General features: G+C 41.6%; 1 protein-coding gene across 1 annotated transcript in view; it reads right to left on the bottom strand.

The window, feature by feature from the left end:
• Positions 1-18,358, bottom strand: part of LOC135469830 (proteasome adapter and scaffold protein ECM29-like) — a 52,322-nt gene that overhangs the window by 25,281 nt on the left and 8,683 nt on the right. The window contains exons 7-26 of the mRNA XM_064748439.1: positions 18,042-18,083; positions 16,760-16,838; positions 16,056-16,175; positions 14,004-14,089; positions 13,425-13,503; positions 12,730-12,846; positions 11,613-11,735; positions 10,700-10,803; positions 10,097-10,235; positions 9,564-9,644; positions 8,784-8,979; positions 7,504-7,595; positions 6,262-6,396; positions 5,083-5,239; positions 4,691-4,854; positions 3,851-3,952; positions 3,566-3,679; positions 2,266-2,355; positions 1,535-1,649; positions 949-1,063 (exon numbers count right to left, since the gene is read on the bottom strand). Of these exons, the coding sequence (XP_064604509.1) occupies positions 949-1,063; positions 1,535-1,649; positions 2,266-2,355; positions 3,566-3,679; positions 3,851-3,952; positions 4,691-4,854; positions 5,083-5,239; positions 6,262-6,396; positions 7,504-7,595; positions 8,784-8,979; positions 9,564-9,644; positions 10,097-10,235; positions 10,700-10,803; positions 11,613-11,735; positions 12,730-12,846; positions 13,425-13,503; positions 14,004-14,089; positions 16,056-16,175; positions 16,760-16,838; positions 18,042-18,083 (2,250 nt within the window). The remainder of the gene's footprint in view (positions 1-948; positions 1,064-1,534; positions 1,650-2,265; positions 2,356-3,565; positions 3,680-3,850; positions 3,953-4,690; positions 4,855-5,082; positions 5,240-6,261; positions 6,397-7,503; positions 7,596-8,783; positions 8,980-9,563; positions 9,645-10,096; positions 10,236-10,699; positions 10,804-11,612; positions 11,736-12,729; positions 12,847-13,424; positions 13,504-14,003; positions 14,090-16,055; positions 16,176-16,759; positions 16,839-18,041; positions 18,084-18,358) is intronic.

Genomic DNA, 18,358 nt, shown 5'->3' on the forward strand with positions numbered 1-18,358 from the left:
CAGTGTGTCCACCAGCTCCTGTACCATAGCAGAGCTCACCTAGGGTGTTTCAGAACTCACCTTTTCCCTCTGGTCAGTGTGTCCACCAGCTCCTGTATCAAAACACAGCTCACCTAGTGTGTTTCAGAGCTCACCTTTTCCCTGTAGTCAGTGTGTCCACCAGCTCCTGTACCAAAGCACAGCTCACCTAGTGTGTTTCAGAGCTCACCTTTTCCCTGTAGTCAGTATGTCCACCAGCTCCTGTACCAAAGCACAGCTCACCTAGTGTGTTTCAGAACTCACCTTTTCCCTGCAGTCAGTGTGTCCACCAGCTCCTATATCAACGCAGAGCTCACCTAGTGTGTTTCAGAGCTCACCTTTTCCCTGCAGTCAGTGTGTCCACCAGCTCCTATATCAACGCAGAGCTCACCTAGAGTGTTTCAGAACTCACCTTTTCCCTGTGGTCGGGGTGTCCACCAGCTCCTGTACCAAAGCACAGCTCACCTAGAGTGTTTCAGAACTCACCTTTTCCCTGTAGTCAGTGTGTCCACCAGCTCCTGTACCATAGCAGAGCTCACCTAGGGTGTTTCAGAACTCACCTTTTCCCTGTGGTCAGTGTGTCCACCAGCTCCTGTACCAAAGCACAGCTCACCTAGTGTGTTTCAGAACTCACCTTTTCCCTGCAGTCAGTGTGTCCACCAGCTCCTATATCAACGCAGAGCTCACCTAGTGTGTTTCAGAGCTCACCTTTTCCCTGCAGTCAGTGTGTCCACCAGCTCCTATATCAACGCAGAGCTCACCTAGAGTGTTTCAGAACTCACCTTTTCCCTGTGGTCAGGGTGTCCACCAGCTCCTGTAGCAAAGCACAGCTCACCTAGAGTGTTTCAGAACTCACCTTTTCCCTGTAGTCAGTGTGTCCACCAGCTCCTGTACCAAAGCACAGCTGACCTAGGGTGTTTCAGAACTCACCTTTTCCCTGTGGTCAGTGTGTCCACCAGCTCCTGTACCAAAGCCTTCTTCTGCTCCTCCGTACAGTTCTCATACACAAGCCCTAACCCTTTTGATGCCACATCCTGGGTTAGATCTGTACAAAAATTTTTATTTATTTAATGTTTAAATATAAGGGGTTCCATCAGCTTTGCTTGTCTTCTCATAACTCTACTATCGTCATGAAGGTAGGAATCCGAAATTTTAATTTACTGAAGGTACATGTACATGGCAATAGAACAGGAGAGTTTTGTAGATTATGTGGTTGGAGGTCATACTCCAATAGAAAATAAGACAAGAAATGGCTAAAATTCAAGATACTCAGTATATACTTATGAGGATTACAGCCTGTTGATCAAAGCCAGTTTGATTCTAAACCTAAAACACAAATTTGACACATGCCTTAGCAGCCATATTGGATTAAAAAACGAAACTAAAAACATTTTCTTCTCTGGAACCACTAACCAGGATCTGCTAAAATGCAGCATATAATTCAAGAGAGCTAGAGATTCCATTTTCAGAAAGTTACAAGCTAATCAGATATACAGAGCAGAAATGTGAATTTTACCGTCATTCTCTGACAGGAGTTTCATGAAGGCCCCCTGTATGTCTGCCACAGCAGCTTGTAGGGTGGGGCTGTACCCACACTTCTTCACCAGCAATAACAGCCATATACAGGATGCCTATTGGATAAGAGAGAATCCAAGTAATTGTGTGAAAACAGACATGCAACACCATCCACATGGGATTCGCATTATTAACTGTTCCTTGAACGTGAGAAAATGGTGGCAGAAAGAATTTTATTCCATTATCACAGAAAATCGGGATACTGTTCATTGGAGAAAGTGAAAAGAAGAGCAGAAAGAATTTGTATGAGAAAAAAAGAATTGGTAAGAGAAGGAAAGAATTTGGAAAAGAAGAAAAGAATTTTAAAGACAGTAAAAAATTTGAAAGAGAAGGAAAGGATTTGGAAGAGAAGGGAAGAATTTGAAAGACAAAATCTCTTCTTTTCTGTGACCAATGCTTGGGGAACTACTCGCAAGATATACATGTACGGAACCCAGGTACCACTAATACTAAAAATTTAAGGATCAAGGAAACCAATTATTGACACAAACCAGAGCCTGTCACAGCAAATATAATGGACTGTCCCCCGGAACAGTCAAGATAAAAAGACAAAATCAAGGACTATCTTGACAAAAGCAGGAAATGTTTGTGGCAGATTTTTAAAACAAAGACAGGATTAATGTTCAGATTACAAAAAAGAATACATGTATAAATTTATAATTATAGACTTACCTGTCTAAGGAATGGGTTCTTGTTCTCTACATATTTTGTTAGCACCAGCTGGAGATACCACTCCAGGTCACCTGTTCCGGTCACAATACTCTACAACACAACAGAAAGCACATGACAAGTCAGCAACAGACCAGCTTGAGATACCACTCCAGGTCACCTGTTCCGGTCACAATACTCTACAACACAACAGAAAGCACACGACAAGTCAGCAACAGACCAGCTTGAGATACCACTCCAGGTCACCTGTTCCGGTCACAATACTCTACAACACAACAGAAAGCACACGACAAGTCAGCAACAGACCAGCTTGAGATACCACTCCAGGTCACCTGTTCCGGTCACAATACTCTACAACACAACAGAAAGCACATGACAAGTCAACAACAGAACACCTGGAGATACCACTCCAGGTCCCCAGTCCCGGTCACAATACTCTACAACACACCACACAGTACATGACAAGTCAACAACAGACAAGTTTGAGACACCACTCCAGGTCCCCAGTTCCGGTCACAAAACTCTACAACACATCACACAGTACATGACAAATCAACAACAGACCAGCTTCAGACACCACTCCAGGTCCCCAGTCACGGTCATAATACTCTACAACACACCACACAGTACATGACAAGTCAACAACAGACCAGCTTCAGACATCACTCCAGGTCCCCAGTCCCAGTCACAAAACTCTACAACACACCACACAGTACATGACAAGTCAATGCAACAGACCAGTTTAAGACACCACTCCAGGTCCCCAGTCCTGGTCACAATACTCTACAACACACCACACAGTACATGACAAGTCAACAACAGACCAGCTTCAGACACCACTCCAGGTCCCCAGTCCTGGTCACAAAACTCTACAACACACCACACAGTACATGACAAGTCAACAACAGACCAGCTTAAGACACCACTCCAGGTCCCCAGTCCCGGTCACAATACTATACAACACACCCGACAGTACATGACAAGTCAACAACAGACCAGTTTAAGACACCACTCCAGGTCCCCAGTCCTGGTCAAATGCTCTACAACTCACCAGATAGTACATATTACATGTAGGTCAACAACAGACCAGCTTGAGATACCACTCTGTGTCCCTCGTCACAAACACTTCCTGGCTACAGAGAAGGTGGAGGCTTAAGAACAGTAGACAAGAGCCTCTCCTATACCAAAGTGTAACATACCTGATAGCCTAACTCTATCTGTAACCACATGTTCCTGGCCACAGGAGAGGCGGAGCCCTGGGGACAGTAGACAACAGCCTCTCCTATACCAAAGTGTTACATACCTGATAATCTAGCTCTGTCTGTAACCACATGTTCCTGGCCACAGGAGAGGCGGAGCCCTGGGCACAATAGACAAGAGCCTCTCCTATACCAAAATGTAACTCCACCTGTTTGGACTGAAATAAATTAAAATGCAGCTCAATGTAAGACAGAGAAAAAGCGCAACATGATGATTTACAAATGCATACAGTAAACTGCCAGGAGGTTTCCATGTCTGTTATGCTTAGTTGACATGTTAACAGTTTTGTGAAATTGTACATGTATATCTGGGATTGATGTCAACATACCTGTACAGATTCTGTGAGCTGCTGGATAATGTAACGATGATGAGGGAAGTCCGCCTCTCCCACACACAGGTAACCCAGACACATGGCGGCACGCTCCTTGTTCTAACACAATAACAATATCAATGCAAATTTGTATCAGTTCATTCAACTGATCTAACAAACTGATCAGGACATATCCTGATTTCATTGATTGAAATGTTCCAAAAAACCTCAAAATTTTTCTTTTACAAATGAATTCAGTGAAAGAAAATATTTGTTAACAGTTTGCGACCAGTGAATCAACCATTAACAGAGTTCTACATTAAGCTTTAAATTTCACTTTAGTGAATTTACATTTCCCAACAAGCACTCGATAGAAATGAGAGCAAGAAATTCCTAAACCCAAGATGATATCTGGAGCCCTTGTTCTGAGGGGGCATTGCAATTGTTTATTTAACTACCCGTTCTGGCAGCAACCAGCGGATGGTCGTGGGTTTCCTCAGGGATCTGCCCAGTTTCCTCCCACCATAATGCTGGCCACCATTGTGTAAGTGAAATATTCTTGAGAACACCAATCAAATAAATAAATAAATATTTAACTACCCACTGGTGATTTGGAGTGTGAGCTGATCACTCCAGAAGTGGTGTAAGCTGAAGCTGTATTACAGTCTTTTCACTTTGGCGAGGCATTTTCTTGGTAACCACAATGGTGATACAATGGTGTGACTTGTAAAACTACACATGTAGAATAGAACTAACGGGGTATCAACATTTCAGGAAAGCCACCAGAGAATGATTGAAGTGCACTCAAAAATATCTGTTCCAGGACGGCAGTCTATAGGCAAGACTATTGATACTTACCTTGACAGCTAGAAGGTCTTTGACAACAGACATCTTGGATATGTTTCCAGTGTCTTGGTTCTCATCACCAGGGGGCAGTGGCAGAGCGCCACTTCGCCCGATCTCCCCCAGTGTTGTGCAGGCCCCTAACAGTAACTGCTCATCTCTGTCCTTCAGAAATGCCACTGAAGTGGAAAATAACTGACTGGTTTAATGCTAACCTCATCAATATTTTAAATACTTGCATATGCCAGACACCATACGATTAAATGATGGATACTAGAATTTTTTTTTTTTTTTTATGTATTAAGCCAGCAATCTGACCAAAAGAACAAAACAAAAACCTACCCCATCCTCCCACCACTTTCTTTACAGGTCTGCTGGGTCTCTAACAACTTTACGACTATTCTCACCAATTTTCTTCAGTGCAGTGATGACACATTCTCTGTACTGTTTGTTGCTTTCATCAGATTCTACATCCTCAATCACCATTGGCTCAGATGCCTTCCTCATTTGCTGGGCCACCAAGTAGCCAATAGCCAACATTGAGCCATGCTGAACCTCAAAACTCTGTGGAAAACAAGAAACACCAAACAGTTTTTATTCATTTATTTGACAGTTGTTTATAACAACATAGTCAAGAATTTTAAACTTTATGGTGGTATATAGATTTCATGTATGGGGGAAGCCAGATTGTACAAAACCACTGACCTCTGACAAGATACTGACAAACTCATCACATCATGACATCTGACACGTCATATTGCTGATCTTTAGTGAACTTCTACAAATGACCTGAACTTCTAATAAAGACTAGTATAACATGACTCACCTTTCCTGACAGATTACTGATGGACATCTCTATAATCCCCTAACTTATGAAACACACCTGGTATAACATGACTGACCTTTCCTGACAGATTACTGATGAACTTCTCTATAATCCCCTAATGTCTGAAACACACCTGGTACAATATCACTGACCTTTCCTGACAGATTACTGATGGACTTCTCTATAATGCCCTGACTTCTGAAACACGCCTAGTATAACATGACTCAAATTTCCTGACAGATTACTGATGGACATCTCTATAATCCCCTAACTTATGAAACACACCTGGTATAACATGACTGACCTTTCCTGACAGATTACTGATGAACTTCTCTATAATCCCCTAAGTTCTGAAACACACCTAATATAACATGACTGACCTTTCCTGACAGATTACTGATGAACTTCTCTATAATCCCCTAATTTCTGAAACACACCTGGTACAACATCACTGACCTTTCCTGACAGATTACTGATGGACTTCTCTATAATGCCCTGACTTTTGAAACACACCTCGTATAACATGACTCACCTTTCTTGACAGATTACTGATGAACTTCTCTATAATGCCCTGACTTCTGAAACACACCTCGTATAACATGACTCACCTTTCCTGAAAGATTACTGATGGACATCTCTATAATGCCCAAACTTCTGAAACACACCTGGTATAACATGACTCACCTTTCCTGACAGATAACTGCTAGACTTTTCTATAATGCCCTGACTTCTGAAACACACCTAGTATAACATGACTCACCTTTCCTGACAGATTACTGATGAATTTCTCTATAATGCCCTGAACCTCGCACTGAGACCTGGTGTAACATATCGCAATGGCGTACAGCTGGGCGGCGTAGTTTCTCATATCCTCCTTACTGTTGAAGATGAAGGCCTGAAACAACAGAAAATGTGCAACTTAACATAATACACTCATAGTGTAACTCTGAAAAACCAAAGACTCACCCTTACTCAGTATTTCAGTACTTTATTTTGCCATCATCAGTTAAGCTGTTGAGCTCTTCTGAGTTAACTGTGCAGCTTACCTACAACCACATGTAGATTGTGAGATTGGCCTAAATATGCAGACACATATCCACAATGCATTCTTTACTTCATGATTACACTTAGCTCTCTAGATACTAATTATCGAGACATAGTATAAATATTAACCTAATGTTTAATGCTTCATGAAAGAATTTTTCATTTACATAAAAGAGGCCAGGCCTGTCAAGTCTGTGGGTGGAGGAACATTCGCTTGAAACTGAGTTAACAGCCAAAGCACCGGCAGCTGGACGCTAAAACGCAGCCTCACCAGAAAAGTGCTGAATATGCTAAAATCTGCAGCCTGCTCCAAAATGACGGCAGATAAATAGGAAATCTTCTGAACATTTCTGTGCATCTTTTTTCGCCTGACCCTCTGGCATACTCATACCCTTATACTATCATAATTTTTAAGAACTCAAAAAAATTTTTGTCATCAAGATCACAAAATGGAGCTATATTATATGTTTTTACTCTTTCACCTTGCTTTAAGAGCAAGCGAGTGCTTGTGGTTTAATGTCATAATTAGCAATTTTTCGTCATATGATGACGAAGGCATGTAATATGCTTCCTTGCATGATGGATTTCCACCGCTCTTTTATCTAGTGCTGCTTCACTGAGATGATGTACCAAAGGCAAGTAAGCTGCCCCACCCGAGCCATTATACTGATATGGGTCAACCAGTTGTGGCACAATACCCTTAATGCTGAATGCCACGTGAGGAAGTTACAACTTCCTCGCCCCCCAAGCGGACGCTCTACCAACTAAGCTATCAGGGATGGTCCCTGTTTTAAGATATTCTTGCATTAAGCATTTAAGACCACAGCATGGAGTAATTTGTCTGTATTCATGGATATTATTTTCCTTCCTTGCAAAGCCTTATTTAAAAACCCTCATTGTAAACTGCATTTATGGAATACCACTATATTTGCACAAAATGTTTTGTTCATTGCCATACCTTGATCCAATCCAGATGTTCCCTAAACTGAGAAGCTAAATGACCGCGAGCTGCAGCAAACACTTCTACCAGACAGAACATGGCTGGAGGACCTATAATGTCAAGGTCAAAGGTACAAAGAGTTGTAGACAACTAAACCTGAATTACCAATTCAATACATTCTATCTGTATGGACAACCATACACTGTGGATGTAAGCCACTTCAGGCACACCTACATGACATGTCAGCTTAAACCAGCGATCAGATGATGAGGGATAGACTCATGTCTACTTTTAAACAAACTTGGAATCTGCCAAACTCAATACTTCAAATAGCAAACTCACATTGTGTTTAGATATAAACTCCAACGGTCCTCATGGGGTGTTTGATCACGCTGATATAGTGCTATATGTACATGTGGGTGGATCCTTCAAGGCTTAAGTCAGCTTTCAACAGACCCAGAATGTGCTTAGATATAAACTCACCTCCAATGGTTCTCAGCAGCTGTGTGATCAGATGTATGTATTGCTGAACGGGCCAGGTAAAACTTGGATCAAATTTCAACAGACTCAGAATGTGTTTAGATATAAACTCACCTCCAATGGCCCTCAGCAGCTGTGTGATCAGATGTATGTATTGCTGAACAGGCCAGGTGGAACTTGGATCAACTTCCAGCAGACTCAGAATGTGTTTAGATATCAACTCACCTCCAATGGCCCTCAGCAGCCGTATGACCAGATGCATGTATTGCTGCACGGGCCCTGTGGGACTTGGATCAACTTTCAGCAGACTCGGAATGTGTTTAGAGATTCAGAATGTGTTTAGACATAAACTCACCTCCAATGGCCCTCAGCAGCTGTGTGATCAGATGTATGTATTGCTGAACGGGCCAGGTGGAACTTGGATCAACTTTCAGCAGAGTCAGAATGTGTTTAGATATAAACTCACCTCCAATGGCCCTCAGTAGCTGTGTGATCAGATGTATGTATTGCTGAACAGGCCAGGTGGAACTTGGATCAACTTTCAGCAGACTCAGAATGTGTTAAGATATCAACTCAACTCCAATGGCCCTCAGCAGCCGTATGACCAGATGCATGTATTGCTGCACGGGCCCTGTGGGACTTGGATCAACTTTCAGCAGACTCAGAATGTGTTTAGAGATTCAGAATGTGTTTAGATATAAACTCACCTCCAATGGCCCTCAGCAGCTGTGTGATCAGATGTATGTATTGCTGAACAGGCCAGGTGGAACTTGGATCAACTTTCAGCAGAGTCAGAATGTGTTTAGATATAAACTCACCTCCAATGGCCCTCAGCAGCTGTATGATCAGATGTATGTATTGCTGCACAGGCCCTGTGGGACTTGGATCAACTTTCAGCAGACTCAGAATGTGTTTAGCTATGATGGGAGAGTCAGCTTGCATGGAATTCAGGGACTCCAGGTTGGGTTTCACTCCTGCATCATTTGCGAGACACATCCTAAGGTACATCAGCATCTACAACGCAATCACCACATATACAGAAAATCTATAATTTCATGAAATTTTAACCGCCTAACCCCTCTGCTTTGTGAACTGTAGTACTGCTGTTTCCTGTTTTGAGTACTTTGGCCCAACAAACTTGATTTATCTCGATAATTAGAGAGCTCTGGCCCATCAATGAAAACCCATGAGGTTTGTTCAGACACTAAATAAAGTTCAAAAAATGTTTTGCACTGACAAACTGTTTGTTTGTTTATTTCATTCTTTGACACCATACTTAAGAATACTCCCCTTATGCGCTGACAGTCAGTTTCATTGGTGGAAGGAACAAATTGTCCAAGCCAAGCCACTGAGCTTTTATGTACACAATATCGGTGGAAGAGAGACCGGTCCTCAGTACAAGTTAGATTGCATAAATGCCAACACCACCATCATTGACAGTCACCAACAGCCTCATGAACAGTAAAAGCGATGGAATCTGTCCATTCCCAGACTAATTCCAGTATTGAACCCACACTTTGTTTGTCCTAGTGATACCAAATTGACACCCAATGATGACATTTGTTTACTTCATGACTGGAGGACCTGAATTAGCTTACCTCTCCATAGGTGACCGGGTTGAATGGTAGCACATGTGTACCAATGGCATATGTCTGATTGCTGGACAGTCTTTCCTTAGCCTGGAGTGAATAAACAAAAAACACCATTACCACTTATCTTTCTGACTGGTAAAACACAGGTGATTTCTTATCTACATACATCATATGAATGTTCTTGTTCAGGAAAAAGCCTTGTTTTGTTTTCTTTTTTAATTGTACAAACAAAATACAACTACATGAAGAAAACTAGGGAGGAATATCATATCCGCACTGGAATATTGTTGGAAAATGGAACTTTCTGAACAGGAAAAACATGACTAATCTTTTAAAAAGTAAACGCACACTAACACTCACCCATAAGCCTTCTTTTGCTACAGGTTCAGAATGAAGGAACTGATTAGTGGACATGGTAGACATGTGATCAATGTAGAAGATCATTCGACAAGTGCCATGGTCACTCCACTGGAAGTGGTAGATTTGTTCGTCTGGCAGGTTTCATGCTTCAGTCTGGTTATGACAGTATAATGACTTACCTTGCCAGTGATGTAGGTGACCATGTTCTCAAACTTTGGCAGCTGAGCCGACTCGTGAGTGACCTCTGGCTTCTCATGCTCATCATCTTTGGGTAATGACCTCAATGCCTTCACAGCCTCTGAGTATATCTCCTCTTTACTGCAATATGAGCAACAAAATCTCATATTCCAAACTGATTTTTGACGACAGATAACGCCAAGCCTCAGGAATGAGTTACATGTATAGGGATATTCTCATGGTTTTTGATTGGTTGTATTTTACAACTGAATAGTATCTCTAGTACCCCTCGGGTACGTTGGTTGTGTTAAAATGCACTTTCAGAAGCACATAAAGGTCTTAAAAGATACTTTTGATGCCAAAAGTCAAGTTTTTCTGATAAGAAAATCACACTTCACAAAAAAAACTCTTACATGACCTAATATTACAGGCGGATGAATCAATCAGAATCCAGCAAAGTGGGTTACCTGAAGAAAACTAAACCTTTACGTGAAATGGAGTATTCAACAATAAACCCAGAAGTTGTACATGATCGTACTCTGAAGGTTAGTCTCCTGATATATTCTGACACAGCAACCATCTCAACAGGTGCCTCATGTACTCACACGTCCCCACAGGCCAGAAGCAGGAGGTAGCGTGAAGACACATGGTCTGGGGGGAACACCATCTGGGAGTATTTGACCGCCATGATCCGTGCCTGAGGCTCATCCTGGAGGTGGGGACACAAACCACCAAAATACATGTTAGCTTCTGTCATTAAATCATACTTTGAAAGCAGAAAACTAATACATAGGACATGATATGTAACTCTCCTGTGAAAGAAAGACGTACATGTATGTTATATAATGGAATTGTCAGTCTGCTAAGCATCTAGTATACTCACTGTACTTCAAAACTGCTTCTAACATGTACATGTCACTTATAAACTACTACATGTAGTATTCTTGTTATTTCTCCCAGAAATAAAAACTTTTTTCTCAAAGTCAAAAATTAAATAAAAACATATACTTAAAAAAAATCAACAGATTTTACACCTCTCAGAAAATCAGTAGATGTCTATGCAGGAGTCAAAGCACAAAACCATAAGGCATAGTCTTTCCCATTAGCCAAGATGCCTATTTTTTCCATAGCTTAGACAAATAAATGTTGCTTAGATACACATACATCTGTAAATCCATCATCCTTAAGTGGCTAGAAATACATTATACAAATGAACACTCATACTCCTGAAAAAAATGGAGAGAAAAGTGGTCTACACGGCTGAGAAGCCAAGCTATTTCTCCTTGTTCAGGACAAACTTGGTAGGCCCCAAGCAGCTCATCATGAAAAATGAAAAAACTGATCTACATATACTAGAATGAAAGAATTGAATTGAGAATAAACTGAACGATTATTGCTGAATGCCATTTCTCAATACTGCAGCCAGGTCATGGTGAGAACATGCTTAAACTGAAGGCACCATAAACACATAATAAACCACAGCAATCAAACTGAGCACTGCTCACAAATCGCAATCACCTTTTCAAAGTTTTGTATAATAAGAGCTTCCATGAGCATCTTATTGGTGTTGTCCATGTTCCTAAAGGCAGAGGACAGGATGGAGAGGGCCTCCTGTACACCAAGTCGCGTCTCACTGTCCTCCTACAGAACACAAGGTACCCCATTATACCCCATCAGTGTAATCATGATCTAAAATCAATGCCAGGAATTCTTTATTTTGAACATTTATATTTTCTTTTTTGTTTTGGTTTTTTTATACATATTTTACTCCACAGAACTTCACTTTATAGCATGGTGATCAGGTATATGGATGAACAAAAAAATGAAGTAGAAGTAGAAAGTGCAAACCTCAGCACCTTTGCCAGAAACCTGACACACCTCCTGACACATCTATGTGTATGGGCAACCTCACTGGCTCAGTGTATGGGCAACGTCACTGGCTCAGTGTATGGGCAATCTCATTGTCTCAGAGTATGGGCAACCTCACTGGCTCAGTGTATGGGCAACCTCACTGGTTCTGTGTATGGGCAACCTCATTGTCACAGAGTATGGGCAACCTCACTGGCTCAGTGTATGGGCAGCCTCACTGGTTCTGTGTATGGGCAACTTCACTGGCTAAGTGTATGGGCATCCTCACTGGTTCTGTGCATGGGCAACCTCACTGGCTCAGTGTATGGGCAACCTCACTGGTTCAGTGTATGGGCAGCCTCACTGGCTAAGTGTATGGGGAACCTCATTGGCTCAGAGTACGGGCAACCTCACTGGCTCAGTGTATGGGCAACCTCACTGGCTAAGTGTATGGGCAACCTCACTAGCTCAGTGTATGGGCAACCTCACTGGTTCAGTGTATGGGCAACCTCACTGGCTCAGAGTATGGGCAACCTCACTAGCTCAGTGCATGGGCAACCTCATTGACTCAATGTATGGGGAACCTCACTGGCTCATTGTGTGGGGACCTCACTGTCTCAGATTGTTCAAGCTACAGCTTGCTGTGACTATCAGGCCACTGACCAACTCGGACACGTATATGAGTCCTACTACATTGTTCTGGCTGCGGCTGTAAGTCAGGAGGTTTGTCAGATACCTGGTGAAGGTCGATGGTTTACTCCAGACAATCGGGTCTCTTTATACATACTGTGGATATAGCATCAAAAAACCTCTGTGCCAGCCCTACGTCATTGGACACTAGAGAGGGCAAACGTTTTCCTAACTTCCCCACAGCCACATAAGCTAGGTTCCTTAACTTTGCATCCTGAAAATTAAACATAAACTGTCATCTCAGGATATGAAATTTCAATACCACAATGTTCTGTACCTCCCTTCCAGAAGATTTCCTTTATTTGTCGGTACAAAATTCTCAAGAGAGACTATTTAGTAACATTTCATCCACTAGACGATGCAGTGGTAAAACTGAATTTATTCTTTGGAGGTCAAAGTAATTCAAACACTTCACACTTATAAAACTGTCAGAAATGTTATTGTGTGACCTTTTCTAGAAGAGAAAAATGGAAAAAATATACATACTTGTTGAAGTGAAGCATTCCCTTTTGAATTCAATTAATGTTTTAATAGACCATATTTACCCTAATTCTTCAACCTTATCACACATGAAAGAGTAACTTTCAGTGCAATTAATGCACATTTTTAATTTGATTTTGGAGACTAAACAACATTGGTTGGATTGGCTTCACAAAAAGTTTAATTTTATTGGTGAACACAGAATGAGGCCTTCAAAATATGCTCGAATAAACATTTTACAAGTAAGTGAAAAGGCTGAAGAATTACAGTTGGCCCAATACCGTAACAAGGAAGGCAGAAGTGCACACGTACCTCCTTGTTATCACGTATGAGGTTTAACATGCCAGATATCAACACCTGACCAATGGCTCCCAAGTTTTCATCTGTACAACTACAACAACAGGTGATATGTATGTAGGTGTATACATCAAAATAGTCTGTGGTTTTCTGTAGTCTGTAGTCTTATCACGAAAATGTTAACTTCATATTAAAGACAAAACCCTTTTATCATATATGGACAGAAAAAAACAGCATGACCCATGGCATATTGTTAGCAACCGAATAAAAGACTGAAACTCATTTGATAAAAGCATATTAATTTTGAGAAAATATAAGAGGGGATTAAAGAGGGGATTTTTAACTCTGGCTTATAGTTTTCTGATGAACTGACAGTCATACAAATTGATCAGAAATAAACCCAGAATGAATGAATGAATGATTATGGCTTAACGCCAAGTTAGCAATATTTCAGCCATATTGTGATAAACCCAGAACAAATGAGATTCCAAATAAGACTTAAATTTACCAATATCTGAAATGTTAGCAGCCATAATAATATGCAATGCATACATGCATACTTCCAGCATATAACCAAAAGACAGACAGACTTACTAGAGGCACATGTGATGAACAAACTGTACAGCATATTTCTTCAGCTTCTGGTGGGTATTAGCTCCATACATACACTCAAACACCGCCTGGAAACAGAATACATCTTGTAAACACCATGCTCAATTTTTCCATCATATGATGACAGTCAGTGCTATTGGTGGAGAAAACCAGAGTATGGATAAATGACTGACCTTTGGTAAGTTTACTGACCAGCTTTCAGATACGCCCACCCAATTCGGGGAAGACAAATGGCCTGCAATGAATGTCAGATAGCGTACATAGCCACATGAGAATTGTCAACCACTTTCTGTCATCAAGACGTCGATGAACAGTGAGAGCAGGGGATTTACTAATTCTCTGTCCAAAGCCAGGATGGGGGGTGGGGGTGGGGGGGGGGGTTGGGCAAGAGTTAGAGGGAGGCCTTCAGCTTAACTCATGAACTGACTGCCTGGAGGAAACATGTTCGCTGCTTTGTGGGACATGTGGACCTGAGGATGAGGAAAGGGTTGATGTTTGTCATTTTTAATGCAGTAACAAAGAATTTCTAACTTACACATGATGGCACTCAGGTTTTTCATGGGCAGAATAAACCGGAGTGCAGGGGGTATACCGATGGGCCAGAGTGCCCACCGACCTTTGGCAAGTTAATCATGAAGAACTTTGCCGCATGACATACATGTACCAACTCCATATTGGTGGAAGACAAGTGGTCTTCAACAAATGTTAGACTGAGTAAACAGTACTAATAGTATTTTTGGCCATTTTATTGTCTACAGCTCTCTACACTGAGGGTGGGGGAATCTACAAATCTGTGACTAAACCACGTCTTGGAGGGGATGTTGAAGACGGCTCCAGCTTAACTCACATGTATGATCAAATGTTAGGGAGGGAGAGCCTGAGAGAAAGTACAGGCAACCTCACAAGACTTGAGGATTTGGGGGAAGATCTTCAGCTTATTATAAACTCAGATGTTAACACTGCATCTGGCTTACCTGAACAGCCTGGGGGAAACTGTTGGCAGCCTCACCAGACTCAAGGATTTGGGGGAAGATCTTCAGCTTATTATAAACTCAGGTGTTAACACTGCATCTGGCTTACCTGAACAGCCTGGGGGAAACTGTTGGCAGCCTCACCAGACTCGAGGATTTGGGGGAAGATCTTCAGCTTATTATAAACTCAGGTGTTAACACAGTATCTGACTTACCTGAACAGACTGGGGGAAAGTGCTGGCAGCCTCAATGGACTTGAGGATTTGGGGGAAGATCTTCAGCTTATTATAAACTCAGGTGTTAACACTGCATCTGACATACCTGAACAGCCTGGGGTAATGTGTTGGTAGCCTCGCGGGACTTGAGGATTTGGGGGAAGATCTTCAGCTTATTATAAACTCAGGTGTTAACAATGCATCTGACTTACCTGAACAGCCTGGGGGAAACTGTTGACAGCATCACCAGACTCAAGGATTTGGGGGAAGATCTTCAGCTTATTATAAACTCAGGTGTTAACACAGCATCTGGCTTACCTGAACAGCCTGGGGGAAAATGTTGGCAGCCTCGCGGGACTTGAGGATTTGGGGGAAGATCTTCAGCTTATTATAAACTCAGGTGTTAACAATGCATCTGACTTACCTGAACAGCCTGGGGTAATGTGTTGGTAGCCTCGCGGGACTTGGGGATTTGGGGGAAGATCTTCAGCTTATTATAAACTCAGGTGTTAACAATGCATCTGACTTACCTGAACAGCCTGGGGGAAACTGTTGACAGCATCACCAGACTCAAGGATTTGGGGGAAGATCTTCAGCTTATTATAAACTCAGGTGTTAACACAGTATCTGACTTACCTGAACAGCCTGGGGGAAAATGTTGGCAGCCTCGCGGGACTTGAGGATTTGGGGGAAGATCTTCAGCTTATTATAAACTCAGGTGTTAACACAGTATCTGACTTACCTGAACAGCCTGGGGGAAAGTGTTGGCAGCCTCACGGGACTTGAGGATTTGGGGGAAGATCTTCAGCTTATTATAAACTCTGGTGATAACACAGCATCTGGCTTACCTGAACAGCCTGGGGGAAAGTGTTGGCAGCCTCACGGGACTTGAGGATTTGGGGGAAGATCTTCAGCTTAACTCGGGTGCTAACACTGGTCCTGATGTGAGCTTTGTTTGTGTTTGATTTCTGAAGCACGCAAGTGAAAAAGCGAAAACAAATTACATCGACAAGCAAATTTACACAAGGAGAAAGAATTTATTTATTTATTTGATTGGTGTTTTACGCCGTACTCAAGAATATTTCACTTATACGATGGTGGCCAGCATTATGATGGGTGGAAACCGGGCAGAGCTCGGGGGAAACCCACGACCATCTGAAGGTTGCTGGAAAACCGTCCCACGTACGACCAGAGAGGAAGCCAGCATGAGCTGGACTTGAACTCACAGCGAACGCATTGGTGAGAGACTCCTGGGTCATTACGCTGCGCTAGTGCGCTAACCAACTGAGCCACGGAGGCCCCTAAGGAGACAGAATGATGAATAAATGACACAGATAAAATCTATAATATTATAATCATAACTGCTAGTCAATAAAAACGAAGTAATAAGTCAGATGCCTTGATCCTTGTAAACAAATCCTACATGAATAACTATCAAAACCCAATGAAACTTATCACAACAGACTCAAGTACTGCACAATTTACTTTACAGGTAATTCAAAGTTTCAGCATTTATACTTGCAGTTGTATGTAAGTTAATATTTTAGATTACCTGTCCCTTTAAGAGAATAGTTCCAAGAAACAGGTCAAAGAGCTTCTTAACTATCACAGGATCATTCCAGTCAGCACTCCTGTGAAAGAAATCCCATATAAAAGTTTAATTTCTGTTCAATTAAATCTGCTTTATTAGACCGATGTTGTAATATTCTGGATTGTCAGCAAAGCCAGCAGTCACATATTAATCTCCTAATGGAGTATCATCCAAAAAGTAAAGTGAAACAGTGTTTAATGGTTTTTCTTGCAACAAAGAATTGGGGTATGTCTGTACTCAGATTTTTCACCTACAGCAATATTGGCTCATCTGTCCAAGATGGTAAGGTGAAACAACCTACAAGACAGATCCAAACTTCTATAACCCTTGACCATTTTTGTATTACATATAAGGAAGACGATCAAAGTCCGATGACGTAAACAGAACGGAAGAGTCTACTATAAAACAGAATGTTGTTTTCTCCGACACAAATAAATGACGGGAATCACACACCAGATGTACCAAAACAATATCTGGCGACGTTGTTAATTTCATTCCATCCTTGGCGAAAGCTTTTGCGACATCATGACGTTGTATGGATGTGAAGTATTTACAAGACTATAGTTTTCCATGCTTATTTAGAAGATAACACACTTTAAATGTTTTGGGGAGGGTTATAGAATTAATATATTGTTTCCTGCTATGGGGGTCTAGAGGGCAGTTTTATAGTCAATAAAGTGGACGTGCTTTAAAAATTTTAAGTTTCAGGCTACACCTTCAAAGTAAAATAATAAGCTCGTTCACCTTACTGACTATGAATCTGCCACTAGACACCCAGAGTATGAAACATTATTTCTTAACTGAACATCCATACAGGCTTACATGTTCTAGATTAACATTCAGTCAATATAAATACAATTCCACCTATGTCCTTTTGATAAAATTAAACTGCATGGTTCCTCGAACGCTTAGTGGACATCGTTCTGTTAGATTTCTTTCTGTCTTTTTTTGATTGATGTTTTCGCCATACTCAAACATATTTCACTTTCTAGCCAACCAGTATTTCAGTTCGAACAAATTGGGCAGAGCTCAGGAGAAACCCATCTGCAGGTTGCTTGCACATCTTCCCACATACAACTGGAAGGGAAGCCATCATGAGTGCTATTTGAACTCACAGCCACTGCACTGGAGAGAGGCTCATCAGTTACTGTGCTGTGCTAACACGCCAACCACTCAACCACGTAAGGCCTCTGTGTGTTAGATGTATATGTATCTGTGTACACACATACATGTATGCACTTACCCAGCAATCCTCTTCAACTCCATGTCTGAAAATGTTGCCACACTGAAAAGAAAAATCACACATCATACAGTACAGTCCTTGTCAAAATATTGTTGTTTTCACAAGTCACAAAAGTCAACTGTAACCTTTAATGTCATGCTTGGACGTCATTATGCTTTGACATGATTTCTGGATGTCATTAACTTGTAATGTCATTTCTGGATGTCATTAACCTGTAATGTCATTTCTGGATGTCATTAACCTGTAATGTCATTTTGCAGGCCATTATTTAAGAAATAAAGCACAGTTTGCCATGATCAAATAACCCAGATAATGAA

Source organism: Liolophura sinensis, chromosome 7, assembly GCF_032854445.1.
Source record: "Liolophura sinensis isolate JHLJ2023 chromosome 7, CUHK_Ljap_v2, whole genome shotgun sequence".
NCBI classification, from domain to species: Eukaryota; Metazoa; Mollusca; class Polyplacophora; order Chitonida; family Chitonidae; genus Liolophura; species Liolophura sinensis.